This window comes from Myxine glutinosa, chromosome 3 (genome assembly GCF_964187855.1).
Source record: "Myxine glutinosa chromosome 3, kmMyxGlut1.1, whole genome shotgun sequence".
In the NCBI taxonomy this organism is placed as follows: domain Eukaryota; kingdom Metazoa; phylum Chordata; class Myxini; order Myxiniformes; family Myxinidae; genus Myxine; species Myxine glutinosa.
Window position 1 is genome coordinate 141,536,135 of NC_136263.1, and position 20,310 is coordinate 141,556,444.

Consider the following 20,310-nt stretch of genomic DNA (forward strand, 5'->3'; position numbering starts at 1 on the left):
AGCTGTTTGTCATCACAAAATTACCCCATGCTTGCTATGTCATGGTCACACAAATCTAGTATTGGTTGATCAAGATAATGCATCATCAAAAGTGCTCTTTGGAAAGGTCTCGAGTCACCTGTTTTGGACACTGCCCAGCAGGTTTGTATAATGAAGCGATTGAAGACTTCCGCCAGGTGTTGAAACTCGATGCATTATTTGAAGATGCCAAAGCAGGTCTGAAACAAGCACTGCTTGATCGAGATCACACAGCATTTGATAAATGCCTGAAATAAATGCTTTTTACATGTTTGTCCATGGTGCCCTTTAAAAAGTTTGGTAACAAAAGTTGTTTTCATTTAACTGCAAAATGTGTGAACTTAGCCTCAACTATCATCTGACACATTGAGAATAGCGACGATGAGTGATGAGATGTTTGGTTTAATTTACCATTTGCTTTTTGTTAAAAGAATGGCCGAGAGGTAGGCACACTCACCTCTAAGATGTCTAGCCTGGGTTTGAATCCCAACCCAGCTATAAACTGTCATCCTTGTGGTTTGCAGGCAGGCTGATTCATTAGCATGTGCCATCCCTCAGATAGACGTTAAACCAGGCGACTCCTCTGCCAACATTAGTTGATGGACGCTAAAGAGTCCACGGTCTGTCATGAAGTGCAGGCGAACCATGACCAAATTAAAAACTCCTGCCCTAACTACTGCAAGGAAAGCAATGGCAAAACACCCAGTATAACCATTGCCAATGTACTGCTTCGGCAGCACCAATGCTATGGAGTATGGTGTACATCAGAATCAGGATCTTGTTCAAAATGTCATGACGCCTCTAAATTATGCGAGTGTAATAGTTTGTGATGCACATAATTTATCACATAAAATTGCAATTTTTTTTTTTTTAAACATAGTCGAGGCTCATAGAAGAACTAGTGCTAGTACACTGACTTGATCAGGACACAAAAGGAATAGCAGAAAGCGGGAGGGGAGGGCACCAACAAAATTGAAGGCCAAGATAGAGGCAGACTTGGACAAAACAATAGGTGTGGGGAGGAATAGGGGGCACAAGAGGACGCATGAGGTGGACACAGAAGGAAATATCAGGAGGGAAACTGGAAATTTGAAAGGAGGGCGGATTGCGGTGGGTTGGGGGTAACAAGGGTAAAAAAGATCATGATTTTGGATTGGGGATGACCGGAGATGGTGGTGAACAGCTGTCTTGAAGACCTGGAGAGGAGTGTTTTTCTTTAAAAACTGATTCTTCACCAGAGATAGGGTCAAAAACAGTATGTAACACAATCTCAAAATATTATGGACAGATTCGTACGAACTTGGTAGACAGGTTGGGTATGTCATAAGGATGAATTGATTCGATTTTGGTCAAGATGCAGATCCAATAATTTGTTGAGGGATTCTTCAGCATTGAGAGATGGGACCAAAAACGATATAGGATGGTACGTATTTCAAAAAGAGTTACGACAAAACTCGGTGGATGAGTTGGGTAGGTGACAAGAACAAGTTGATTATATTTTGGTTAATGCAGATCCAGCCTATCAGTTGGATAGAAAACGTAAACTGTTCAGCTTGGCAGAGCAGAGGTATGCGCTCTACCGAGGGCCTTCTTGTTTTAAAGATATTCACAGTTTTTTTTTTTTTTTGTATACTGAATCGAGGCTCGTGAAAGAGCTAACATTTATTTCACAAACAAATCAACCAGACAAACAAAATATATAAAAAGAGGGAGCGGAAGACAATATGGGGAGAGAAGGGGAAGCACACAAACACAACATTTGAGAGCAGGGACATCGGGAGATGTGTAGGAGGGAGAGGGCTAGTGGGGAGGAGGTGTGGGAAGGGGGTAGAGGGGGTGGGAGAAGTATAAAACACAAGGACACCAAGGACTTCCAGGACAGAAGTTGGTATTTCAAAGAAGTGGATTTGGGGTGAAATTAGCGGGGGTAGAAAAGATCAAGGTTTTGGATGGGGGAAGATAAGATATGGTGGTGAACAGCTCTTTTAAAGATCTGGAGGGTGGAGTGGGATTGAAGAGAGTGAGGTAGTTTGTTCCAGAGGCGGAAGAAAAGAGGAATGAAGGAGTGAAGGTGAGCAAAGGTTGAAAGCAGAGGTTGATAGAAAGCAGAATGAAACACCAGCTATTTCAAAACTCAAACTACAGGTGTGATGAGGAAAATCAGATCTACGGTATCAGAGATCCATAAAAAGAGAATGCATAACGCAATAAAGGTAACAAACGTGAGGAAAATAACATTCACAAACAATCATTTCACAAACAATAATTCACATTCTTTATTTTTGACTTTTCATCGAGATAGTGTGACACGGACAAGAAACAAATGCATGTTTGCACCGAAGGGGAATCGTCATTACAGCAGCTTCTAACATGGGACGAGTAGTGGAAGTTATTGAGGAAGAATATGCCGTGCAATGTCGTATGCAGTTACCCACTGTTTGTTCAGTTCAGTTACCCACAGAAACAGCTTGTTCCCTATTTTATGTCACTTTTTTCTTCCAGCCATTTCTTCCAGCAAGGTCCAAACGCTTTCCAAAACTTATGGAAGTCTATTAAATACATTGTGTGGAAATAAAAGCAACGAATGGTTGCAACCAAGTTGCAGACACTGTTGGAATCCATATATAAACCGTTGCTTCTTCAGGATTCTTTGCCCATAAAGACAACAGGAAAAAAATGTGCATCGTTCTATGAGGGGATCTGGTTCTATGAGGGGATTTGGGTTTGTTGATCTGGAGAAAGCATTCGATAGGGTTCCACGCAAAGTATTGACATGGGCATTGAGGAAGTTAGGAGTGGAGGAATGGTTGATCAGAGTAGTGATGGCAATGTACAAAAGAGCACGCACAGCTGTAAGGACGAAGGATGGGAACAGTGGTGAGTTTGAGGTGAAGGTGGGAGTGCATCAGGGGTCGGTACTAAGTCCACTACTATTTGTAGCTGTGATGGAGGTGCTGGCTCAGACCGTAAAGGAGGGTTTACCGTGGGAGTTGTTGTATGCAGATGATCTGGTGTTGATTGCGGAAAGTATGGATGGACTGAAGGAAAAGATGAACAAGTGGAAGGAATGTATGGAGACAAAAGGTCTGAAGGTGAATATCGGAAAGACAAAGGTGATGGCAAGTGGTAAAGCATGTGGTGAGGTGGAAAGAACTGGGAAGTGGCTGTGTGCTGTGTGTAGGAAGGGTGTCGGGGTGAACTCCATTCAATGTACAATGTGTGCTGAGTGGGTTCATCAAAAATGTAGTGGTCTGAGAGGGTCATTAACCAGTGTGGCAGCTACATTCAAATGTAAGGTGTGCACAGAGGGAGCTGCAGATGGAGGAAATGTTGAGTTGGATCTTGGAGACAGCGTGAAGCTGGAAGGTGTGAAAACATTTTGCTACCTCGGAGACATGCTGAATGGAGAAGGTGGATCAGACTCGGCAACGGTTGCTCGAGTGAGATGTGCATGGAAGAAGTTTCGGGAACTGAGTGGCGTGCTGATGAGGAGGAGAGTGTCGCTGAAGCTGAAGGGAAAGGTGTATGCTGCATGTGTGAGAAGTGTTATGATTTATGGGAGCCAGACATGGGTAATGAACGTAGAGCAGCAACGAAGGCTGGAAAGGGTGGAAATGCGAATGGTTCGATGGATGTGCGGAGTATCGTTGAGAGAGAGGAAGACAAATGATGAATTGCGAAAGATGATGGGAATATTGCCTGTGATTGATGCTGTGAAGAGGAACAGGTTGAGATGGTTTGGTCATGTATTGAGGAAGGATGAAAGTGACTGGTTGAGAAGAGTGATGGAAGTTAATGTAGAAGGAAGTAGAGGACGGGGAAGACCGAGAAAGACTTGGCTAAAGATGGTGGAAGAAGAAATGCGGGCAAGGGGGTTAACAAGGAGAGATGCAGAAAATAGGGCAAAATGGAGAAGATTGTCATGGGGACCGCAAGGCTAACCCTCGCTCTAGCAGGGAACATGGCCTTAAAATGCATGTTGTGTTGTTGTTGTGTTCTATGAGGGGAATTTGGTATTTAAGTATCCAGGACATCAGAGAAGCATGTGACATGTATGATTAACATGTATAATCTAAAAGGGGAATATGGTGTGTTTCCTCAGAAGAAAAAGTTAGTTTTGCACAAGCACAGCACTAATTGGATTCGAGAGGGGCAAACCGGGTTCAACCATCCCATCTCCACTAAGTGCGGAGCGTGGCTGCCCGGCGACGGCAACCAGGTAGCGATCAAGCGTGGCCTCGGCACAGCGCCCCACAAAACGCACGAAGGGGCGCACGTCACCTGCATTGGCAGCTTCCAAAGTGGCGTAGTACTCTGCGCGCTGCTCGGCGCGCACCGTGACGGGAGGATACTCGGCCTGCATCAGCAGGAAGTTCATGAGCAAACGAGCAGTTCGTCCATTGCCATCGTTGAATGGGTGGATGTACACGAGGCGATAATGAGAAAGGGCACCGAGCTCTACAGGATGCAGACTGGCAGCTTCTTCAGAGGCCAACCACTGCGTAAGTTCTTCCACTAGGCCAGGAACAGCGTCGGCAGGGGGTGGAATGTGACGTCCGACATAAACCTGTACGCGTGCACAAAAATACAAGGACGCATGATATCCAACACAAATGAGTGCAACAAGTTTTAGAAAAAACCTGATGGTGATGCTGACAATGTTGTTCGATGGATAAAAGTGTCACCTTCCAAAATAAGAAATACAGGTTCCCTTAGAAATGTAGTGTTTAGATTTTTGCAACACATTGCCATTTATTTTGTGCCCACCGGATGTTGTTGTTTTTTTTTTTTGTTTTTTTTTTGTATACAAGATCGAGGCTTGTGAAAGAGCTAACTAACAATCACACAAAAAGTCAAACCGACACACAAAACATAAGGGGAGCAGCAGACAAGATGGGGAGAGAGGAGAGGGGGAAGGACACAAACACAACATTTGAGAGCAGGGACAACGGGAGAAATGTGGGAGGGGGAGGGCTTTGGGGGAGGTGGGAGAGGTATAAATCATGAACACTGCAAGTTCTTCCAGGAAAGAAGTTGGAATTAAAGAAAAAGAAAAAGAAAAAAAAACGTTACCTGCCCACGACGAAACCGGCCAGATTCAACAGGGTCGACAGGACCGAGCACACGCCGATGGATTTCCAAAATGTCCAAAGGCGTAACAGGGCCCAAATGTGCCGCCAAAGTGGCGTTTATGAAAGTCATTGCGGCGTCAATACCGAGTACTTCATTTTGCTCGCTCAGTGAGCGGCCACAAACTGCCCGACGAGTCTGCAGAATGCGTCGGATCTCGGGCAAGCTCAGAGTGTTTCCTTCCAATGCGACAGTATGGTACACGTGTTGGTAGTAGCTCTCACGTGCGACGCGCCGCAGCACAAAGCTTCCTGGAGGGATGGACAACAACCGTTTCACCTGCAAAATAGGGCATGTGCGGGGGAACCCATAGAGTTTATCCAAGCTCTATCCTTTAAATGCTGAAAGTTAAGCCGAGAAGCAGCATGTGCCATTTTTTTTTAATCCTTGATTTTATTCAATCAGGGTCAGATTCAAACTGCAAAACTACCACATTCACAGTAGACTCTCTAACCACAATAGCACCGACTAAAATTTTAAATTCCCAGCCTGCTTCAAAAAGTCAGTTACTACTACAACGATGAAGTGCTGCAAGAATGGTACACGTCCTCACAGCTACAACTAGAACGGCACTCGGTAGAACGCATACCCCTGCCAGGCTGAACAGTTTATGTTTTCTATCCCACCAATAGGCCGGATCTGGATTTGTACCTGAACCAAAATGTGATCCACTTCTTCTTGTCAACTAACCAACTCGTCCACCAAGTTTAGTCATAACTCGTCCATACCTTTTTAAAATATCATGTTATCTGTCGCTTTTGGCCCTATCTCCCAATGGTGAAGAATCACTTTAAAAATTCTACTAGCCGAATCCGAATCAGGATCTTAACCAAAATCGAATAATTTCGTGCTCGTCACATACACTACCTCTGTACCAAATTTCGTTTGAATCCATCCACAACTTTTTGAGATATCTTGTTCACAGATAGACAGGCAGGGATGAAAGCATAACGTCCATCCACCTTCGGTGGCAGAGGTGATGAATCAGAAAGAGAGGACTCACTTTATTGTCAATCGAGTCCAACTGCTGCCTGTCAATTCCCTCCACCACAGTAGAAGTGCGTCCACGGTTATCCAACGCTCCATGGTGGCACGGAGCAAGCGCCAGAGCACGGGTGTACAATCGGTCAGCTTGCATCACCTCCTGCTCTTCCTCCAAAAACATGCCATACTCGTTCAGAATATCTGGTGAGTCCGGCTCCATATGAAGGGCATGGAGGAAGAGCCGCTGTGCTTTGGTGCGTTTTCCAGCATGCTTCATCTCAAGTGCCTGCCGTAGGGCAGCCCGTGCTTCCACCGATGAACCTGAAGGTGACAAAGAAAAGCATGAAATATTATGTTTTCGTTTAGAACATGCCAACAGTACTTGCGTCACGTGGTATTATTAAACACGAGCAAAGATACGATGAGGTTTCACTTCACAAGTGCTTTAAATGTCAACTTATTAAATCGGATTCGAGCACGATATCATAAAAATACTACCATTATTAATATTATTGAATGGCCCCAAGTGATGCAACCTATTTGTGGGTTAGGCCGAGGGGGAATCCAGAATCGGTGGGATAATGGTTAGACCATGAGAGTGTCTGCTCCGAGTCTGGGAGGTCAATGGTTCCAACTCCGTCACACCAAAGACTTTTAAAATTGTACCTGCTGCTTCCTTGCTTGACACTCAACATTTAAAAGGATAAGAGCACACACAAACAACCTTCGGTTGACATCCATGGGAGCGGAAATTCCTCTTCGGAAATTCCCTGCTGAGTGCGGTGAGAAAGGTTTCTTGTACCCAGAGTGGGTCACTGGTACCCAGAGTGCCCCGGAAATTGATGGTACTTGCCGCAAGTTCACGGTCCACAAAACATGCGGCTGGGGTCCCCATGGGATTGCTAGTACCTCTATGCCCTCAGTGTCCAATAGGATATTGATGCTCACCAAAGCAAAATGTTTGTTGCGTCTAACAGTCCTGTTTGTGTGTGTTCATCTGTATGTCGATGTGTGTGAGAGGTGAGTGTGACAGCTCCACTATGAACTTTAGATCCCGTTAAAAACATCGTTCAAAAACGAGTTTGCCAAGAATGCTGTTTGACTGAAAGTCATTTGGGCAGAAATTTGGAATTTATTCAATATGATAACTCGCCTACTTTTTGCGAAAGACACCGTGGGATCTTTTTCGTGAACCATTTAATGCCAGCAGACAGACCACCCAGCTTAACATCCATGCGAAAGACGGCACACACACCGATGCCTCGCCCTACCTGCAAAACACCAGCAACAGAGTTTATACCTGGGCCTAGATTCAAACCCAGGACCCAACACAAGACTCGACCAGACTGGACAGCTGTCACAAACATTCATATTTTTGCATCTCCTCCCAAACCACTGGTCGTACAAATATCACCATATTAATCAACATTCAATATTAGCCTGGTGGTGTTGGCTTAGCGGTTAGGGTGCCGGCTTGGGATCCTAGGATCCTGGGTTCGAATCCCGGTCGATCGCTGAATTAACACCAGGGGGGTTGAGTCATCCTTCCGAGGTCGGCAAATTGAGTACCAGCTTGCTGGGATGAATGATCACGGTGTGTACCCCGATTTAGAATAGGTACACCGTATCCCTGCGCATCGTAAGAGGCGACTAAGGGTTGGCGTCAGGAAGGGCATCCGGCCATAAAAACATTGCCTCAAACAGGGAACCATGATTTTCATGGGGCCCGCAAGGCTAACCCCCGCTCTAGCGGGGAAAAATGGCCTTAAAACGATCATTCATTCATTCAATCAACAACGATCCAGGGAGTGTGAGGTGAAGGAAAAAAAAAAACATTTTTGTTATTCACATCGATAAATGCCCAGACAAAGCAAGAGTGAGCTTTACTTCGCTTCGTGACAAGTCAAGAGATGCTGCTGATTGGCTGTGTGAGGCTAGGTGTACTGCTGTGATTGGCTCCTGGCATGCGATGTCAGTACACCCTTACTGTCCCTGTTTCTGGTTCTTACAATAAATAAAAAAGGGGAATACCCTTGGGCACTCACCTGGTAGAATAAAGCAGTATACTACACCAACTAAAGGTATTTCAAACCAATTTCAATGGTTGCTAGGAGACAGCAGTATGTAAAATCACACTAACATAATCATATTCATAAGACTTAAAACAAACACACTAAAAAATACCAATGTTAGGGGCAATCTCCCTGTAGACCCCTTCAGACCCAGATTTTTTAAATACTGTGAACAAGCTTTGGTACTTCACAGGTGATGAAGGTTGTGATCAGGTTTCATCAAAATCATGTGTGTAGTTCTATTTGGGCGGGATTGAGTCAAACCTGGACCCACTTTAACCTCCGGTGGACCCCCTTAGACGACAATTTTTTTTAATGCCGTGAACGAACTTGAGTTCCAATATACCAAGTATCATTTTAGCCAAGCTTGGTCACAATCCCATCAGCAGTTTCAAACAAGAAGTTGCAAGCGTTTATGGACGGACTGACGACGCGGCATCCCATAATCTCCCAGGAACTGTGTTCCAGGTGAGATAAAATCGAGCTACAAACATCTCAACAAAACATGAGGCTGGGGTCCATGGGCTTGCGAGTACCTCTAGAGCCTCAGTGTCCAATAGGATATTGATGCTCACCAAATTTGTGGCAATCAGGTCACCATATTCGCCACATGATACAAAAATATATGCGAATCTTGTCAAAATGAAATGGATCTTACATGAACTGAAAGGTGAGCCCAAAACTTTCAAAATCAGAAAAGTATTTTTCAAGTTCACTGATCAGATTCTCAAGCGACTTCACAGAGTGCTGGGGGTTAAACATAGGGGGCAATACTGGTAGAATTAACAGTATACTGCACTGACTAAAGGTATTTTAAACAAGCTAGAGGACAGGGTAGCATGTATAATCATTTTAAATAAACGAACAAAAAATACCCATTTTGGGGGGCAACCTCCCTCCCCCCCCCCCCCCCCCATGTACCTTTCATCGAAAGTGTGTGTAGTTTCAGTGGAAAAAGTAAATTCCTATTTGGGGGGGGGGGGGGGGGGGGGGGCGGGGGGGGGGGGGGTCAAACCTAGATCCACTTTGACCCCTGGTAGACCCCCTTATACCCAGATTTTTTTTAATGCCATAAACAATCTTCAGTGAGAAGAAGTTTCAAGTGTTTAAAGACGGACTGATGAACTGACGGACGAGGCGACATCATACAAGCTCCCTGAACTTCGTTCCAGGTGAGCTAAAAATCAGTATCTTCCGCATACTGCTGCAGATTTAAAATACGTAAAATCGTGACTCTCCAAATGTGCCCCAAAAAGTTTCAGTTTTCACCGAAGATCTCACACATCCTGTACCAAATCACAAATCAATCAGCTTGCTCTTTGCCTGAAGTTTCAGGTTCAGTTCATTCAAGTGGGCACTGCTGTCGGTCAGAGAACGCAAGGTCACATTGCCATGCTTCATCCTCCATATCAAACATTTCTACAACACATTGGAAAATATAAAGAATGTTGATGCCATCAGTTGGATCTTTCAGGCCACAAAATGACAGCATTTCTTCGTGAACCTCCATGTCTTTGGACACAAAACGAAACCAGAAATGAGCTATGCAGTCTTGGATGTCACACGACTCGTCCAAAGTCAGCGAAAAACGACACACAGGTCTTCAAATGAGCATGCATTTGGGATTCAAGATTCTGCGACAAATCTTTCAATCGTCTTCGTGACTCAGCTACAGATTTTGAATCTTCTGCGTAATGTCGTTTTTTAAATCTTTGGTTCATAATTTTTGAGCAAAGTTTCCATAGTTGTCCAGACGTTTTATTTCATCAATTCTCCATCTGAAAACACTTCGTTTTGTTTTTTCCAAGCCAGAATCCAGGCTATTTTGTCACTAGCCAAAGTCACCAGTTCAGATGATGAAGGAAACTTTCAAATTCTGCCGCTCTTGATGCAGCGTATAATTATAAGCGTCTTCCCCCCCCCCCCGCCCACTCCCCTCCCTCCCTCCAACCACCCACTCCCCTCCCTCCCTCCAACCACCCACTCCCCTCCCTCCCTCCAAACCACCCACTCCCCTCCCTCCCTCCAAACCACCCACTCCCCTCCCTCCCTCCAACCACCCACTCCCCTCCCTCCCTCCAACCACCCACTCCCTCCCTCCCTCCCTCCAACCACCCACTCCCCCTCCCTCCCTCCAACCACCCACTCCCCTCCCTCCAACCAACCACTCCCCTCCCTCCCCTCCAACCACCCACTCCCCTCCCTCCCCTCCAACCACCCAATCCCCTCCCTCCCCTCCAACCACCCACTCCCCTCCAACCACTCCACTCCCCTCCAGCCACCCACTCCCCTCCAGCCACCCACTCCCCTCCAGCCACCCACTCCCCCTCCCCTCTCCCTCAACCACCCACTCCCCCCCTTCAACCACCCAATCCCCTCCCTCCCCTCCAACCACCCAATCCCCTCCCTCCCCTCCAACCACCCACTCCCCTCCCTCCCCTCCAACCACCCACTCCCCTCCCTCCCCTCCAACCACCCACTCCCTCCAACCACCCCACTCCCCTCCCTCCCCTCCAACCACCCACTCCCCTCCCTCCCCTCCAACCACCCACTCCCCTCCCTCCCCTCCAACCACCCACTCCCTCCCTCCCCTCCAACCACCCACTCCCCTCCCTCCCCTCCAACCACCCACTCCCCTCCCTCCCCTCCAACCACCCACTCCCCTCCCCTCCAACCACCCACTCCCCTCCCTCCCCTCCAACCACCCACTCCCCTCCCTCCCCTCCAACCCACCCACTCCCCTCCCTCCCCTCCCCTCCCCTCCAACCACCCACTCCCCTCCCCTCCAACCACCCACTCCCCTCCCCTCCACCACCCACTTCCCCTCCCCTCCAACCACCCACTCCCCTCCAACCACCCACTCCCCTCCCTCCCCTCCAACCACCCACTCCCCTCCCCTCCAACCACCCACTCCCCTCCCCTCCAGCCACCCACTCCCCTCCCCTCCAACCAACCACTCCCCTCCCTCCCCTCCCTCCCCTCCAACCACCCACTCCCCTCCCTCCCCTCCAACCACCCATCCCCTCCAACCACCCAACTCCCCTCCCCTCCACCACTCCACTCCCCTCCAACCACTCCACTCCCCTCCCCTCCCCTCCAACCACCCACTCCCCCCCCTTCAACCACCCAATCCCCTCCCTCCCCTCCAACCACCCAATCCCCTCCCTCCCCTCCAACCACCCACTCCCTCCAACCACCCACTCCCCTCCCTCCCCTCCAACCACCCACTCCCCTCCCTCCCTCCAACCACCCACTCCCCTCCCTCCCCTCCCTCCAACCACCCACTCCCCTCCTCCCCTCCAACCACCCACTCCCCTCCCTCCCCTCCAACCACCCACTCCCCTCCCTCCCCTCCAACCACCCACTCCCCTCCCTCCCCTCCAACCACCCACTCCCCTCCAACCACCCACTCCCCTCCCTCCCCTCCAACCACCCACTCACTCACTCCCCTCCCTCCAACCACCCACTCCCCTCCCTCCCCTCCAACCACCCACTCCCCTCCCCTCCCCTCCAACCACCCACTCCCCTCCTCCCCTCCCCTCCAACCACCCACTCCCCTCCCCTCCAACCACCCACTCCCCTCCCCTCCAACCACCCACTCCCCTCCCCTCCAACCACCCCACTCCTCCTCCCCTCCAAACTACCCACTCCCCTCCCCTCCCCTCCAACCACCCACTCCCCTCCCCTCCAACCACCCAACTCCCCTCCCCTCCAACCACCCACTCCCCTCCCCTCCAGCCACCCACTCCCCTCCCCTCCAACCAACCACTCCCCTCCCTCCCCTCCAACCACCCACTCCCCTCCAACCACCCAATCCCCTCCCTCCCCTCCAACCACCCACACCCCTCCCCTCCAACCACTCCACTCCCCTCCAGCCACCCACTCCCCTCCCCTCCCCTCCAACCACCCACTCCCCCCCCTTCAACCACCCAATCCCCTCCCTCCCCTCCAACCACCCAATCCCCTCCCTCCCCTCCAACCACCCACTCCCCTCCCTCCCCTCCAACCACCCACTCCCCTCCGTCCCCTCCAACCACCCACTCCCCCTCCCTCCCCTCCAACCACCCACTCCCCTCCCTCCCCTCCAACCACCCACTCCCCTCCCTCCCCTCCAACCACCCACTCCCCTCCCTCCCTCCAACCACCCACTCCCCTCCCTCCCCTCCAACCACCCACTCCCCTCCCTCCCCCTCCAACCACCCACTCCCCTCCCTCCCCTCCAACCACCCACTCCCCTCCCTCCCCTCCAACCACCCACTCCCCTCCAACCACCCACTCCCCCTCCCCTCCCCCCACCACCACTCCCCTCCCCTCCAACCACCCACTCCCCTCCAACCACCCACTCCCCTCAACCACCCACTCCCCTCCCTCCCCTCCAACCACCCACTCCCCTCCCTCCCCTCCAACCACCCACTCCCACCCACTCCCCTCCCCTCCAACCACCCACTCCCCTCCCCTCCAACCACCCCACTCCCCTCCCCTCCAACCACCCACTCCCCTCCAACCACCAACCACCCACTCCCCTCCAACCACCAACCACCCACTCCCCTCCAACCACCCACTCCCCTCCCCTCCAGCCACCCACTCCCCTCCCCTCCAGCCACCCACTCCCCTCCCCTCCAACCACCCACTCCCCTCCCCTCCCTCCAACCACCCACTCCCCTCCAACCACCCACTCCCCTCCCTCCTCCCCTTAACCACCCACTCCTCTCCCTCCTCCCCTTAACCACCCACTCCTCTCCCTCTCTTTATATACACAAGATCCATCACTTAGTAATGAGTGAACAATAAACGACTCCCTCCATGAACCTGAACAACCATCAGTTGCCGCCAGGCCGACGTGTTCATCGACATCATACACAAGATCCATCACTTAGTAATGAGTGAACAATAAACGACTCCCTCCATGAACCTGAACAACCATCAGTTGCCGCCAGGCCGCCGTGTTCATCATACACTCCGTTACCTACCGTTACCTACCTCCACAGGTATCGAACCACCGAGCTACGTCACTTACCAACATACGGCGAAGAGCGGGTCCCGGGCGGGACAAGCACTGTGTGGTCGAGAAGGGGCTTGACTTGATGGTTGCTGGGGTAACTTCCGTAGGCCCGCTAGTATCAACACACCGACTACCGGGATAGCCAGCCACATCGCCCGGACATCGAGCCATGACGCCTGACGACGCGGTTTCTTGGTCTCCGTGGCCGTCATGGGCTACATAGCAATGGTCACCGTAACTGTTGAGGAGAGCAGACCCAGAAGAAAAAGAGGAGGAGGCAGAAGAAGAAGAAGAATACGACGATGGCAAGACAGAAGACTGGAGAATGTTTGTCAAATCGATGAAACACAAGCAAGGATGTCAACCAGGAAGTGGAATAACGTGAGCCGGAAGTGGACTGTGATGATCTAATTACGCTTGGTTCTACCTCATACCGAAACCGAAGAAGCCTGCCCCCGACTCTCTCCTGCCAGCACCTCATCTCTTCTTTTCCTTGATAATAATGAACACTCCTCGTGCGTTCTTAATAAATAGACGGTTTTCAGAGGTATCCCATAATGCCGTGCGCGCCGCTTCCCTGTCGTCTGGCAACGACAGCATCAGTAGCACTTCAATCTAACACGTGTATCTTGTTATTCTGACTTATCGCAATGAAAGGTTTACGCTAATTATTTGGTATTGTCACTTGTTCGGTATTGTTTACCTTTTCTCGCTTGTTTCGCTGGCCAACCAGGAGTGGAGTGGCGCCCGCGCAATGCATCATGGTCCTGAAACCCCTTAATAAATAGCCCAAACCAGTGCGTTTATCGGCAGAATGTCAAAAATATACAAGGATAATAACAAGGAATTAATAACAAGAAGAACTTTGGAGCCACGAGGAGGCCGTTCGGCTTTCCATGCCGACGCGACGTTTTGAGTTTTATTACTCGATCCTCTTGTGCCAACAATGTGCCAAATAATTGATTAAAATTTTCATGATAAACATTTTAAAACTTTCTGCTCCATTAAAAATCCATAGGTGTAGATGTGTTCAAAATCTTTTCAAAACAGTCAGGACGCGTTTTCTCAGGGAATTCAAGAGTTTAAAGTTAAAAATGTGGTTTCTTGCAGATAAAAATCGAACAAGACTCGGTATTTAGTTTTTCTCACGTCAACATAAATGTATTCTTAACAATTTATGAGCTGTTCTTTTTAAATAGTGTGAAGATAAGATGTGAAAAGGTTATATGTGTTTAGTGAAGTATTAAGATTCTTGTAGGTCTGAGACATTTCGTTTGAAAATTCCACCATATGAATACATGTCAGCATAAACAAGTCATAATCAATTAAATAATATAAATAAAAATATTCACAAAAATATCTTAACTAAAGCCCTCGAGTAATTATGTCGACCACATCCAAATAAAAATTTCGGCACAGCATACCGGAAGGCGGAAGTAGTATATCGCCTCGTTGGCCTGTATACCGGAAGTGAGGGAGTAAGGTAAGTCGTGCTTTTTCGCGTTGGGAGTCGAGACAGTTTTAAATTCATTTTGGAGTCGGGTTATTTGTATGTTTTGTGTGTCTGGGGACTGTGTGTGGATATTTTATACAGTTTAATGGAATTCATCATCGTGTGTACGAAAGTAAGAGTAGTCGGTCGATCTTCCGATCTGCACTATCATCTATATTCTATGGTATGGTTGACATTGCCATTGGGTTCAATTGGTGCAGCACTTCGTCTTCAGAGAGCTCATGGGTGCAAGGATGGCTCTTGCTCTGAGATGCAGTTTCGTTTTTTTTGTCAAAGTGGATATTTTGCATCGTCGATTCTACCTGGTAAGGGTACCTGTCGCAGTGATTGACTGAGCCGTACAACTACAAGTGTGACACTCGCTGAGTACTTCAGACTTTCACCCTGTCTTGGTGTGCCTTGTACTCTAATCGGGTATTAATCCTTTGTCCATGATCAGAAGTAAAGTACACTTTGGTGAGAAGATATTTTCTTATGCACAGACACGTGTCATTGTGGCTTTTGGTATTTGAACCTTGACCTGCATCATGAGTTGGGACATTCGATGGAAACGCAAACGACCTCAACCCAATAATTGCTCGCCATTTACCTTCATATGCAAAAATCACTTTGACCTAAAATGCTTTGGAAACAGCATCTATAGACAAGGCTTTTGTGGGAAAAACAAATCAAATTCCATGAGGCTCCACTTCGGGAAGATAGAGACGGGTAGATAGGAGATGTAGGTACACTTCGGGAAGATAGAGACGAGGAGACACGAGAGGTAGGTTCACTTGGGGAAGATAGAGAGGGGGAGACACGAGAGGTAGGTACACTTTGGGAAGATACACTTCGGGAAGATGGAGACAGGGAGTCACGAGAGGTAGGTACACTTCGAGAAGATAGAGACAGGAGAGGTAGGTACACCTTCGGGAAGATACACTTTGGGAAGATAGAGACAGGGCAACACGAGAGGTAAGTACACTTTGGGAAGATAGAGACAGGAGAGATAGGTACACTTCGGGAAGATAGAGAGGGGGAGATACGAGAGGTAGGTACACTTCAGGAAGATAGAGACTGGGAGACAGGAGAGGTAGGTACACTTTGGGAAGATAGAGACGGTGAGACATCAGAGGTAGGTACACTTCAGGAAGATAAAGAACGGGGAGATACGAGAAAGGGGTAGAGATGGGGATGGGGCGGATGATTTTCCTGATCACTTGACGGCTGTACACAGTGTGGAGTCAGTTGCAAAAATGAATAGAGGGTTATCCAGAGACCGGAGAAATCATTAATGTAGATGATGAACAATAATTTTCCCAAAAGACTGCCTTGGGGATTTCCAGCTGCGAGGGTTCCATTGAGTGGAGGATGTCCACTTACATGTTGACTGCAGAGTGGAGGATGTCAGAAATGCAGGAATGGAGGCAGCCTTCTTTGCCTTAGCTTAGGCAGAGAGCTTAGCAAACAAAGCAGGATGCCCGACTGTGTCACATGCCCACAATATGTAATTTATTTATTTATACTAATCTTTTGATGATGCTCAGCAAAAACTGAAGATTCCTTTTTTTTCCCTCTCTTACAGGTGGCGTACATGATGGAAACACCCAAAGATGCACCACCTGCGAAGCAACAACCAATGATTTATATTTGTGGAGGTGAGAAAGGCTGTCTGTTTTTCATATTGTTTATGGCAAGAAGAAGGCAAAGGAGTGACAGTAACCATTTTAATTTTAATGTGAGGACAACTTTGCAGATTGTATTCTGTGTAATCTGAAGTTGCTCATATATATATATCACGTGATCCAGTTCCCGCACAACGGCGGTGGTATGGGCGCTTTCCAAAGACGCTCCAAACATGCACATACACTGTGCAGCCGCAAACCGCACCGTCTCCTTCAAAGGCCGCTGGCGCGCACACACGTCCTCGGCAACCCACCGAGGAAGGCGAAACCAGCAGACGCGGCAACCTAATTCTGCGAACGTCGCGCAACGCGCGCGAGTCCCAATGGCGGCGGGCTTGTACTTGAGGCGAACTTATGCGACGAGGGTTTCAATCCGAATCCGACGTCGATCTGACACGCAGATGTGAACAGTCCCAGCGATCACAACGCTGAAGGCAGGACTTCCTTTATAGGCTCAAAAGTTCCCTCGCGACGTTCCTTCGACAATGCTCGCTACGGAGCTTCAACCACCACGTCCCTTTCGATCTCCTCCCACCTCCTTTTCTTCGCTCCACCTCTTCCGGTCTCGATCCGGATTTCCGGCCACATTTTACCAAGGAGCGCTTTTAAATCTTTTACTCACAACAACCCTTTCCCTTAAGTCACAGTAAGCATAATATCTAGAATGCTTTGAACCAGCAACAATACTCATAACCACAATCATTAAGGCCGAGTCCGTAACATATATATATATATATATATATATATATATATATATATATATATATATATATAATATATATATATATATTGTTACAGACGCGGTTGTGGATGTTGGTTTACCGAGCGGTTTGGTATGACCGCGTCTGCACAGTTTACCCGATTATACTCGAACGTTGGCCGAGTCGCGCTACGCTAAATCAATTGAGGAAAGGACACAACGGCTGGGTTAAATGACACGACACCAGGGGTACAGTTCTCAAGACCTCCGGAGGAGGTTATAATATTTCGGAACGTTAGATTACAAGGACAAGAGAGACAGCATAGGAAGGTAGGCACTTAATCACGGTCTTATAGTAACCCCGACCAGACCACAGATAAACAGGACAAGACTGACTCACACGGGGATTGATGGCAAGGAAGGGCAGGTAGTCGAGGCTCAAGGTGCACCTTGGCTCAGGGGCAGAATCGACCCGGTCCGGTCCAGAGATGCGGGAGGTCTCTACAGCGCTCGGAGGTGGCGACTTCTCTTTTCAAGCTCGGGCGCATCTCTAACATCACGTCCGGTAAGTGGCTGCGTATATCCAGCGGGGAGTGACACGCCCTCGGCTCGTTAGCTCCACCCCAGATGGAATCGGCCCGTCGCTTCTTATTGGGTGCGGGGGGTTACCGGGCTCCGCCCTTGACGAGGGGCCGACAGTCAGCCCCTTCGTGGTAACCCGTCGGCGCACATGGGCAATGGCGGCTAACCAAGCCGGAGTGAGGACGCACACTCCCCGCGCGCTGTTGTTGTAGTTGTTGTTGAAGATGGGAGGAGGTATGGGGAGGTCCTAAACTCACTACTGGTGCCATACAATCACATTCTGGTGCAACGAAGAGTCAGAATTAATGGAAACGAGTCCTTAACTGACATAGACTAAGAATAACTAGCAAGATGTCCTATAGTTGTCTACGTGAGATGCGGTGAACCTGGGCACGACATTTAATGGGGGAAAAAGGGGAAGGTCGGTTCTACAGAGTGTTGTTTACAGACAATGGGACTAGGGAATGGGGGATTGGGGATAGTTGGGGAGTATTGGGGAAATAGGGGAATATTTACAAGCGGATATTGAGGCCAAATCCCATATCCGCAACAATATATATATATATATATATATATATATATATATATATATATATATATATATATATATATATATATATATATTGTTGCGGATTTGAGAATCCTGTGTAATTGTTGTAAATATCACCCTGTGTAAGTGTAATGATTCCTTGTAAATACCTCCGTAGTGTAAAGGTCAAAGGTCGTCCTCTTAGTTAATCCATCACAAGCACGTAGGCCACCATATACCTTTCTAAATAGTTATTTCTTTATTCTATGTTAGTATCAAGGCTCTGTTTCCCATTAGTTGACTCTGCATTGCATCGAATTGAAATAAGATAGATCCCCTGTCAATTGCCCAAAACCTCCATTGCCATTCGCATTGTCAGCGCCTTTGCCTCCATCACGCACGCGGTCAAGCCCACGAACAAGGGCGTTGCCCGCCCCTCGTCATCAGAAGGAGGAGCCAGGAAAGCCCCGAACGACCAACCACAAATCAGTGGGTATGGCTTGGTAGGGCGTGTCGTATAACCCGCGGCGCGACGCCCCCACCTCAGATGTTTGAGGGAGAGAGATGCGTCAGGGGACAGAGGAGAGAGCGAGTTCTGAGTGAGGGAGCACACACTGAGAAGTTCTGTGAAGGGAGGGTGCATGAGCAAGGAACACCAGTGGGGAGGATTGTTCATTTGCTTGGCGCGAACGTCCTGCGGCGAATGAGAATCGGCACGCCCTGCTCGCAATACCAACCAGCACTGACGGCAACTGCCGGGGAACCTACCTCCAAAAGAACAAGTGCGTGCACGCAAACCCCGATGTCGTGCCGCGACCCTCGGACCTCCCTGTCGCCCGTTTCTGTGGACCACCTGAACCTTCTCATCCCTGCAATTCCCCAGTCGTGTGAGTCTGCTCGTCGTCTGTCCTCTGTGTTGTCTGGGATATAAGTTAAGTCTGTGTAGATAAGCTAGAAATTGCTCTGTGTCCTGATCCTTCCATTTTCCTGTATATTACTTGAGTGCTTTTCTTCTTTTAGTCTGGTGTAAATAATAATAAATCCTGTTCTTCCTACCTTGCCTTCTTTCCTTCACATCCGTTCATCCTTGTCTTTTCCATCATTGAATACCTGTGGCACGATTTGGCCAACGCATAAGAATCGGGTCTAGTACTTGCTAACGGTTCGAGCCGCGGGCTGCCATCCGCTCGGCAAAATAAAATCTTGTCCACGGTCTCGAACGAGGTTGCTCACCTGCCTCTCTGGAGGGAGCTGGGCAGCTTCAGGACTCACGTCGGTCAGTCACAGACAAGGGGATTAATTCCCCCTTGGTAAGGGGAAAAATGGCCGACGTTGAGATCCGTAACTATATATATATATATATATATATATATATATATATATATATATATATATATATACATATATATATATATATATATATATATATATATATATATATATATATATGTGTATATATATATATATATATATATATATATATATGTGTATATATATATATATATATATATATGTGTATATATATATATATATATATATATATATGTGTATATATATATATATATATATATATGTGTATATGTGTATATATATATATATATATATGTGTATATATATATATATATATATATGTGTATATATATATATATATATATATATATATATATATATGTGTATATGTATATATATATATATATATGTGTATATATATATATATATATATGTGTATATATATATATATATATATATATATATATATATATATATATATATATATATATATATATATATATATATATATATATATATATATATATATATATATGTGTATATATATATATATATATATATATATATATATATATATATATATATATATATATATATATATATATATATATATATATATGTGTATATATATATATATATATATATGTGTATATATATATATATATATATATGTGTATATATATATATATATGTGTATATATATACAGTATATATATATATATATATATATATGTTGCAGTTTTGGGAAACCACTAAAAAGCAATGGCAACCACCATACAGGTCCCTTAGAATAGTTATTTCATAGCTGACCATTATCTTAGCCCTT

General features: G+C 47.2%; 2 protein-coding genes across 4 annotated transcripts in view; one reads left to right on the forward strand and one right to left on the reverse strand.

Annotated features, from left to right (window-relative positions):
- Positions 1 to 2,269: 2,269 nt before the first annotated feature.
- Positions 2,270 to 13,584, reverse strand: FICD (FIC domain protein adenylyltransferase). Its single transcript, XM_068110002.2, has 4 exons — positions 13,222 to 13,584; positions 6,152 to 6,453; positions 5,092 to 5,427; positions 2,270 to 4,585 (listed from the first exon to the last, which is right to left on the reverse strand). The coding sequence occupies exons 2-4, from the start codon at positions 6,407 to 6,409 to the stop codon at positions 4,130 to 4,132; spliced, it is 1,050 nt and encodes a 349-aa protein (XP_067966103.2). The 5' UTR covers positions 6,410 to 6,453; positions 13,222 to 13,584; the 3' UTR covers positions 2,270 to 4,129.
- A 1,068-nt stretch (positions 13,585 to 14,652) lies between these two features.
- Positions 14,653 to 20,310, forward strand: part of POLR2K (RNA polymerase II, I and III subunit K) — a 33,145-nt gene continuing 27,487 nt past the window's right edge. The window contains exons 1-2 of one of the 3 annotated variants that reach the window (XM_068109999.2): positions 14,653 to 14,689; positions 16,284 to 16,356. In XM_068109999.2, the coding sequence (XP_067966100.1) occupies positions 16,293 to 16,356 (64 nt within the window). In that variant the 5' untranslated portion in view covers positions 14,653 to 14,689; positions 16,284 to 16,292. Of the gene's footprint in view, positions 14,690 to 14,718; positions 15,025 to 16,283; positions 16,357 to 20,310 lie in introns of those variants that run through there. The other 2 variants (XM_068109998.2, XM_068110000.2) reach the window with 2 other exon arrangements.